Here is a 9856-nt window from a genome sequence, read left to right as displayed (position 1 = left end):
ACTCATGTTGACCGGCTCCTTAGAAGTGACACGCACCGATTCCCGTCGGTGACCGCCTCATCCCTGCAACTCACGAGCACCGTCAATCCGACGAGCTCTCGCTTTGAGATTCGTGCGCGATGCATCACGCGGAGTTTTTCTTTTTGTCTTAATCAAACGAAATTTATCAAGTCGGCCAATCAGAGACGTCGAATTGGCATTTGACGGTCGAATTGGTTCATGAGTTTTTTATTCGTTTTTACTATGTTTAACTTTTTATTTTGCCTCTCTTTCTCTCTCTCACGTCTGCTTGGTTTCTACCACGAATCCTAACCACTCTTCAGCGATGGAGCTTACCATCGCAAAAGCGTTTCCTTCTTGTGTTCGTTTTAAGAAGGTGAGAAGAAGTGGAACTATGGCAAGAAGAGGAAGAGGGTAATAAAGAGGAAAAGAAAAAGGGGATCGGGAGAGAGCGGCGCACCGGGGAGATGGTGAGGACGCCGCCATCAGGCTGCGGGGGCGTCCGGAAGTCGCGCCACCGGCGGATCGCCGACATCCTCGCGGAGGATGAGGACTCCAGCGATGAGTCGGTTTTCCACGGCTACGGCTACGGCGGTCGCCGCGGCGGCGGCGGCGGAATGCTGCCTGTTTTCCTCAACGACCAGAGCGATCTAGTGGAGGTGATGCTGGAGCTGGACGAGGAGTCGATGGTGGTGCGGAGTGTCACGCCGACATCCGCTGCAGCTGCTGCCGCGGCGGCGGCGGCTGCGGGGCGGGAGTCGTCCGCCAGCCTGAGCCGGAGCTCGTCGACGGCGTCGCGGATCCGGCGCAAGTTCTCGTGGCTGCTGTCGCCGACACCGCGGCGGACGCTGGCGGAGATGCTGGCTGCCGAGGAGTCGGCTTCGGCCTCGGGCTCCGGCCCGCTCCCGGCCCCCGCGACCGCCATGTCGTCGCGCGACGCCCGACGGATCCGTGCGCGGCTGGAGCGAACGCGGTCCGGGGCGCAGCGGGCCCTTAAGGGGCTCCGCTTCATCAGCCGGACGACGACGGCCACGGCGAACTTGGCCGAGCTCTGGGGCCGGGTGGAGGACCGTTTCGCCGTGCTTGCCAAGGATGGCTTGCTCTCCCGTGAGGACTTCGGCGAATGCATCGGTCCGTCCCTCTCTCTTTCACACACCCTCTTCTCGTCCCTTGTATTCGAATCAGGATCGAATAACCCCCAGATAGATGACAGATAACCGCTCTGGTTTCATCTCGATCTCACCTCCTCGCAGGAATGGTGGATTCGAAGGAGTTCGCGGTGGGCATATTCGACGCCCTGGCGAGAAGGCGGCGCCAAAACTTGGAGAGGATAACCAAAGAAGAGCTCTACGATTTCTGGGTCCAAATTTCCGATCAAAGCTTCGACGCCCGCCTCCAAATCTTCTTCGACATGTACGCAATTACCAGAGTGCCCTAAATTCTCTCTTTACTTGTAGTTCTTGAAATTTCGATCATTGATAGAAGCCTTTTCCTTACTACTTCCTGCGATTGTCCTGCGATAGGGTGGATACCAATGTGGATGGGAGGATAACGAGGCAGGAAGTACAGGAGGTGAGCTCACCCTGGCCTGTTCAATTACCGGTGTTGATTTTGGAGGTGTCAGTATGTTTACTTTCCATTTTGCTGGGGCACAGTTGATAATTCTGAGTTGTTCGGCCAACAAGCTGGCCAAGCTCAAAGAGCAGGCAGAGGAGTATGCGGCGCTCATCATGGAGGAGCTGGACCCCGAAAACCTTGGCTACATCGAGGTGAACACGACCGCTGTATTTTCTTGTTTAACTACGTGTCCAGCGCATGGCAGATGAAGCCTGCTCACTGCGGTCTGTTGCTCTGTTTTGGTTGACAGCTGTGGCAGCTGGAGGCGCTGCTGCTGCAGCGGGACACCTACATGAACTACAGCCGGCCGCTGAGCACGGCGAGCGCCGCGGCGTGGAGCCAGACCATCCCCGGCGGCGCGCCGAAGCCCCCGCGCCGCCCCTGGTTCAGCCCCCGGCGCGCCGCCACGAGGCTGCGGCTGGCGGCTCGGGAGAACTGGCAGCGGGCGTGGGTGGTGGCACTGTGGGTAGCCGCCATGGCGGGCCTGTTCGCCTGGAAGTTCACGCAGTACCGGCAGCGGACAGCGTTCCGGGTGATGGGCTACTGCCTCCCCACCGCCAAGGGCGCTGCCGAGACGCTCAAGCTCAACATGTCCCTCGTGCTACTTCCCGTCTGCCGGAACACCCTCACGTGGCTCCGCTCCACCCGCGCCCGACTCTTCGTCCCCTTCGACGACAACATCACCTTCCACAAGGTAGGTGGATCGAACGCTTTCACATTGTTTTGTCGCTGACGTTCCGATGCTTGACATCTTGCTTGCATGTTGCACCAAATTACATCGTGGTCAGTGAGTCCTCGGCCACTAGGCACTCTCTCCCTCGCCACTCGTTAATTACGTAGTGGTTGAGCTGTCTTCTTCTCGCGAAACTCGCACCTTTCTTATCGTGTTTGGTTTTGCGATGCCAACTGCAAGCTTCGTATTGGGCCTCCCATGGTAGCCGACGGTCCGCGTTGAGCGGATACGACGCACTGCCCAGTCCATCCTAAGTGGATCCCATGCGCTGCCCCTTCCAAGGCACCGGGGAAGGGCCTGCTGCAGCCTCCTCTTACTGCAGTGGGGCGTATACCTTGCCTCTGACGTGTCATGTTCCTCTTCGGCCAAGGTGTGTCAGCTGTTCTTAAGCAGACAGTGGATTGCTGTTGTCGTCGCTGGTGGGGGTCAGCCACGATCGACGTCACCAATCACCACAGTTTTTGTTCTTTTCGCCGAAGTTCATCGAAGATGGGTTTTTTCTTCGAACTCATATACCTTCCCAAAACTTAAAACACGGTTACTATTAATCTATAAGATGCTTCCAGGAGATGTATTCTTAAGTTTAAGCCACGTGGTTGACTCGTCCACATGCTGTGCGTATTTTATATGTACGTACGCAGGTTGATTAAAAGTTGTTAAGATTCTTTTACATTTATATGGTACCGAAAAGCAAAACTAAAGCATTGTTATACTCCCTAATCATTAAACTCGTTATTTGTTGATGTGTTGTTACAGATGATCGCGACGGCCATAGTGGTCGGGATACTGCTTCACGCCGGGAACCACCTGGCGTGCGACTTCCCGCGGCTGATCAACTCATCGCCGGCGCACTACGAGATGGTGGCGAGGTACTTCGGGCCAGAGAAGCCCACGTACAGGAGCCTGGTGGCCGGGGTGGAGGGGGTGACGGGGATCGCGATGGTGGCGCTGATGGCGGTGTCTTTCACCCTGGCGACTCACCGGTTCAGGAAGAACGGGGTGCGGCTGCCCTTCCCCCTGAACCGCCTCACCGGGTTCAACGCCTTCTGGTACTCCCACCACCTGCTCGCCGTCGTCTACCTCCTGCTGCTCATCCACGGCTACTTCGTGTTCCTCGTCCACAAGTGGTACCAACGAACGGTATGTGCCTCGGACTCTTTTTTTCTTTTTCTCAGTTCCATCGGCATTTGCCTGAAATATACACGACATATGGGACGCGATACGACGGGGGCGAGATGAGAAGGGTATGTTCTCCGACTTACGTTGCGGCATGCTGCCGTAGCGCAAATCACGGCAAGAAACATGTGCGGCGTCGGAGCTTAACACTAGTGGTTATTTGTCTATCGCACCGCTCGGGCCCCAAGTCGGGGCACGACTCTGGACGCCGCATTTGGGTTCGTGATTGCATTCATCCGATCTTTTCTCAAGATCTGACATTTTAAACCAGATTCATGGTGTTCGTCAGGTCTAACTCGATCATATAGTAAATGGGTCTACGTGTTTCTAGTGGGGCCACCCCCTATAGAGTCTGGGCGAGTGATGAGTTGCTCAAACTCAAACTCGGACCTAGATGTGAGTCGCGGTCATTGTGGGGCCCCAACACTAGGAATATGGATCGCCTCCGAGGAGAAATCAGGTGGGCCGACATGGGTAGGTCTTGAAGAGGGTAGGAAAAGCGTCGCCTCAGTATGGGACGTCCACTCAAAGCACATGTGATCGATCGGGACAAGACACGGAATAACACCACTTTCACGTCCCCATCGATTACCGTATACAAGCACCGAATACTGGCGGGCCCCGGTGGCTGTGGAGCAGACCGGAAGCTTCCACTGTCCGGATCCTCTCCAACTTCTAAGAAGAATCCAGATCCTCCAATTCCCCCCATCTCAACCACCAATTCCTCCTACCTCACATCTGGATGGTTAAGATCTGAGATGGAGTTCGAGTCGTCATCGAGGGTGGTTGGACGGGATCCCGTTCCAAATTGCCCTCCTAATGTTAGTTTGACCCCGCCCTTCACCACACAGAATTAACTCGATTAGTATATCAATCGAGTCTAGATTTTAGATCTTGACCGATCTCATCGGACTGACCGGTGCAACAATGTCAAATTTGATAGGACACATTTGATAAACAGTCACATCAATTAAATTTATCTGTTCATATGTATTTACAATTTAGTACCAGATAAAGCAGGTCTAAAGTTGCTTCTTTTTTTTCTTTTTTACCCTGAGATTATGGGGGTGTGTGTGTGTGTGTGTGTGTGTGTCAGAGACAGAGAGTCTTGCTGATGGATTTGACAACATGGTCCACCATCAAACTTATAATTGATGATGGAATATGTTGTGCCTAGGTTGAAACAGCTGATGTAAGGAATGCTTTTTTATTTTTAGTTTAGCGTCATGGAGGCTTGGAATTTGGCCCAACACCTCACATGGAAGGATAAGTATAGCTTTCAATTAAATAATCTGCTTCGAAGGTTAGGTAGCGATCACAAATAAGTTGGCTTCAACCTGAAGTCATGTTGACAGCTTGTGCTGATTGACTTGGAACTTGCAAGTGGTCATGGTATCATGCTATGTATTTAGGAAAGGAATCCAGATTGTTCCACTTGATATAATGTCGTCAAGAGTACTAGTTTAGTTCATATATGCCATGGTTGGTGATTGAAATATGCCCTAGGATTCGTTTGGTACGGAAGAAAATTGAACATAATGTCATATCCATCATGTTCAGGAGCCCATGAAGAATGCCGGTTATATCAGAATAATAGAAAGTTGCAATTAGTAAATGAAAATTTTGTATTCAGCGTTAAGAGCATAGTTAAGATAGATCACTAGTGTTGGTAAATAAACGAAAGTATTTTGGATTTATTATTTGATTATATATAAAATCAAGATGATCAGAGTGTAGATTTCATAAATTTTATGTGGTCATTGTTTGCCTTTCAGATCAAAAAATCAATTTTACAAGACAATTGTAGCTGGAATATTGTGACTTATTATTGTTATTAATTTGAACTTTAATCATTTTGAATGTACGGTTTCAATAGAGAAAACTTTTTGAGAAAAGGTTATCCATCATAGCCTTCATGACATTAGTGTATTATTATATTAATTGTTATACGCACCATCTTTGATGCAACTATACTACTTTATGCATGAGGAATTATTACTGCCAACTTGTGATTGAAAAGAAGCTTTCAGAAGCCTCCAATGTGTAAATTCTGATGAACATTAAATGGGTCCAGTTGAAACAGTGCAGACTTACTGGCCTAGAACACATTAATTTAAATTACATTGTCTTATTTATTCTGCTATATCATCGGGCAGTTCATGGTCCTGCATAGATTTAAGATTTCCGGATATGAACATGGACTTAGCGACATATGTAAGTGTGGAGTATTTATGAAGCTGGTAAGTGACAAAGTTATCTTCAACTGGTTTGGCTTTGATTGTCTTGTATTCTTTTTGTGTTTTGCATGTTCTGCCCATTTGTTTCCCTTCGTTGATGGTCAACCAGAGGTCGGTCCGTCACATGTTGGGTTGTCCACCACCATTTCTTTTTGGGAATTCCATGTACTGCATACCCTACCACGATGTCGAGGGTGGCAACTCTTAATCAATCTTTTAGATGACTGCTTGGCCCACTGTATGATCAATACCATTGTGCTGAAACTTGATTCCGTGGACCAGGATGAGATTTATTGATGAATCAAAAGACTAATCTTTTCATAAGCAAATCTTAGAAAGCCTAACATGTATGGAACTAATAACTGAAGTTTAATTGTGTTCCCAATGTACTGAAGTCAGTGACAACACTAGCATAAAAGTTCGAGTTGTACCCATATCAGTTACACTTGTTTAGATACTGTACTACTAGTTAGATATATTGATTGATCTAATTAATCATTGTTTATGTGGTGCTGTGGACAGACATGGATGTACATCTCTGTTCCATTGCTGCTCTATTTGGGTGAGCGAAATCTGAGAGCCTTTCGGTCCAAAGGTTACTCTGTCAAGATTTTAAAGGTACAAGTTCCCTTCAGCTGTGCATTATTCAGTTTGTGCTCTGTATATGGTCATAATGTTTCTTAAAATTTTTATCCTTTTCCTTATAAATGTTGAACTATTTTGCCAACTTCACAAGCATAACAAAATGAACAATGTTTATACATTGGAGAAATCTGAGAAATACCATAAAAAACCATGTCATATATTATACAACTTGTTTTGTGGTGATCTCACATGCAACTGTAAATGAGAAACTCCAAATATTCTTATGGTCTTCTCTTTATCTATTTTTACAACTTGCTTATCCTGTAAAATGCAATAATGAAGCTTGATGCGATGATTTGATAGCTCCCTATTGATCAACAACAACTGCTCTGTGCAGGTTTCTTTGCTACCTGGTGGTGTGTTGACTGTGACAATGTCCAAGCCACAAGGATTTCGTTATAGAAGCGGACAGTACATATTTTTGCAATGCCCTACCATCTCCCCGTTTGAATGGTTCATACCGAAGCTATCGTTACTGATTCTTTTGTTAGCTGAGTTCATGTCATACAGAAACCTCAACATTGTGCTTTTCATTCCAACAGGCATCCTTTCTCCATTACATCAGCTCCTGGTGACGAATATCTTAGTGTCCACATTCGAACAAGTGGTGACTGGACCCAGGAGCTTAAACGCATATTTATAGAAAACTACTTCTCTCCACACTCAACAGGGAAAGCCACATTTAATGAATCGGGCTCTTTGGAACAGAAAAGGTGATTTAATTTATATACTACAGCAAAGAACTCTTTAAGGCTGTTCATAAGAAAAAGAGCTCATGCTTGAATTCAATTATTGTGCAGCTTGCCTAGATTGTTTGTGGATGGTCCTTATGGTGCCCCAGCACAAGACTTCCGGAATTATGATGTTCTACTGCTGGTGGGGCTTGGCATAGGGGCAACACCTTTTATAAGCATTCTTAGGGACCTACTCAACAACATTAAGTTAGCCGATGAACTCATGGTAAAGCAATAGTACATGCTTGCTTCACTGAGGTATCTGTATTTTTGGATTTTTGGAATTTTTCTCTTATTTAAGGCCTTTTATTTAGGAACTGGCAATGGAAACTAGTAGGTCTGAAGTTAGCAGTACCAGCTTCAGCATCTCTACCACCAGTAGCAGCACCAAGAAGAGATCATACAGAACAAGCAGTGCTCATTTCTACTGGGTCACACGGGAAGCAGGATCCTTCGAGTGGTTCAAAGGAGTAATGAATGATGTGGCTGATATGGACAAGAAGGTTATCATTTGCCTATCTCTCTCTCTCTCTCTCCCCCCAATTTGTTGCATTCATTTGCATTGCTCATTCAAGATATTTTAAACAATGGAAGTAACAAAATGTTATTAACTTATTGGAACAGGGTATTATAGAGATGCATAATTACTTGACTAGTGTTTACGAGGAGCGTGATGCAAGGACCACTCTCCTCAAAATGGTGCAGGCTCTGAATCATGCTAAGCATGGAGTGGACATTGTCTCAGGCACTCGGGTAAGTATGCAGGAAACTTTCATCACAGCAGTGCACAGAAAAATATTTAATTGAGCAAGGAATTCTGAAAGATATTTAAGGAATTATAATGAACACTACTTGTTTCAGTCTGACAGTCACTACTTCTAGTTAAGCATCGAATTAAGTCGGAAACAATACTTAGTGGAGTACAGAGATGACACGATCATAGTAGATTTATTTGTGGGTGAAATTAGTTAGTATTGCATCTCTGCGATAATTTCTGTTTCATCAAACTTGATGATGATTGCAATTGTTGCCTTGTCAGGTGAGAACTCATTTTGCAAGACCAAATTGGAAAGAAGTATTCACCAAGTTAGCTTCCAAGCATCCCGGCGCGACAGTAGGTAATAACTTCACATACAAAAACTTTTTACCTTGTTCATGAGACTCTAATAACAAATTTAGTCTCTGTCATTCAGAGTAATGTGTTCATCAATTTTCCCACTTAGCATTCATCTACTGGTTGATGTAGGCGTATTCTACTGTGGAACACCAACACTGGCAAAAGAGCTGAGGAAATTATCGCATGAGATGAGCCACCGGACGTCAACACGCTTCCATTTCCACAAAGAGTACTTCTGATCACTGCATACGGTATAGCAATGGAATCAAAATTTTTGATATACAGTTCACAGAAGCCAATTACTATAATCCTCTTATAAGTGTATATAACCTGCATAATCAATCTACACAAGCAAATAGTCAACAGAGCACAAGTTGAGGAAGATAGAGATGGAAGCTATCTCCACTCATCGTTATTCATAATTTCATGTGTACAGTCTTAATAATTGCATTAATTAGCATATGTTACTTTTTTTTTTCTTCTTCCAGTTAAATTGAAGTTTATATGTGAGAGACTCTTAATATCATTAGGAGTCCTCTTAGATTTTTATTAAGGCATCATCCTTGTATACGACCTATATTTTTTTCCTCTGGTATCTTGTCTAATGAATTATGGAAAACTATCATATTCCAAATTATTTATTTCCTAAAACTTAGATTCAAATTGTTGTGTAAAAGAAGGCATCAAAGACAGGTTTTCTTGATCACTTTGTGTGGAATTCAATTTATTTCATGAGTAAAGAAAAGCAAAAAGGCTGGTCACACATCAGATGAGTTAAATCATGACACTTTGATGCCTTGTCCTGCTTTATTGTTGCTCGGCTTTCTTTAGAGCTTAAAGCCCAAAAGATGCTTCCTTTCAGTTGAAGCCATAAGGAATAATGTGTGTGGTGGCACTAACTGGTCCCAAAAGATGCTTCTTATCAGTACTTTTACTTGACATGAATGATGAGCAAAGATATCAATTTTTATCAGTGGTTTCTTTACAAGGAGAGGTTGTATGTTCTCATGGCTGGCATGAATGAAAGAGGAATGGTGACTGACATATGTCGGCTTTAATCATTCCCCATATCATAAAGAGACTTTTATCGAGGTTGTATTATTTTCACGGCTGACATAACAATAAAGAATTAGAAGTTAGCTCAATATGAGAGAGAGAGAGAGAGATCCTATGAATAGTTTTGCATTGTCAAAGATTAAAAGAGTCAAGTGATGACTCATATAACTTCCTAACCAATTTTAAAATCTCAACATGGCATCAGAATAAAGGATTTTAAGAGAATGGGCAAATCAAAAAAAAGAAGAAGAAGAAGATGAAGAAGAGCAAGAGCTATGGTAGGCCCACACACATGAATTGGCAAGATATTAAAATTTTTTCATGTGTGAAAAATATTTTAAAAAATACTTAAATAGTTCTAAAAAATAAAGTTAGGTTGACATGTATTAGGATTGACCCAAACTTAACATGATCAATTAACCTAATATACATATACATACATATATACAAATACATATACATATATATATACATATACATATATATACACACACACATATATATACATATATATATATATATATATATATATATATATATA

At 44.7% G+C, this 9856-nt stretch overlaps 1 protein-coding gene across 1 annotated transcript; it reads left to right on the top strand.

Moving 5' to 3' along the window:
* The first annotated feature begins 340 nt into the window (after nt 1–340).
* Nucleotides 341–8900, top strand: LOC135619780 (respiratory burst oxidase homolog protein E-like). Its single transcript, XM_065122108.1, has 14 exons — nt 341–1131; nt 1254–1413; nt 1524–1572; nt 1656–1769; nt 1868–2311; nt 3107–3490; nt 6286–6381; nt 6746–6861; nt 6951–7121; nt 7209–7368; nt 7457–7645; nt 7767–7895; nt 8182–8260; nt 8389–8900. The coding sequence occupies exons 1-14, from the start codon at nt 468–470 to the stop codon at nt 8496–8498; spliced, it is 2865 nt and encodes a 954-aa protein (XP_064978180.1). The 5' UTR covers nt 341–467; the 3' UTR covers nt 8499–8900.
* Nucleotides 8901–9856: the final 956 nt, after the last annotated feature.

The sequence above is a fragment of the Musa acuminata genome, chromosome BXJ2-8 (assembly GCF_036884655.1).
Source record: "Musa acuminata AAA Group cultivar baxijiao chromosome BXJ2-8, Cavendish_Baxijiao_AAA, whole genome shotgun sequence".
NCBI classification, from domain to species: domain Eukaryota; kingdom Viridiplantae; phylum Streptophyta; class Magnoliopsida; order Zingiberales; family Musaceae; genus Musa; species Musa acuminata.
The sequence above is the reverse complement of the archived record's forward strand: the minus strand, read 5'-3'. Positions and strand labels throughout refer to the sequence as shown.

Coding starts and splice junctions, on each gene's coding strand:
- LOC135619780 (XM_065122108.1), top strand. CDS start 468: ATGGTGAGGACGCCGCCATCAGGCTGCGGGGGCGTCCGGAAGTCGCGC. Junction 6,862..6,950: donor ACCATCTCCCCGTTTGAATG/GTTCATACCGAA, acceptor TCATTCCAACAG/GCATCCTTTCTCCATTACAT. Junction 7,896..8,181: donor ACATTGTCTCAGGCACTCGG/GTAAGTATGCAG, acceptor TTGCCTTGTCAG/GTGAGAACTCATTTTGCAAG.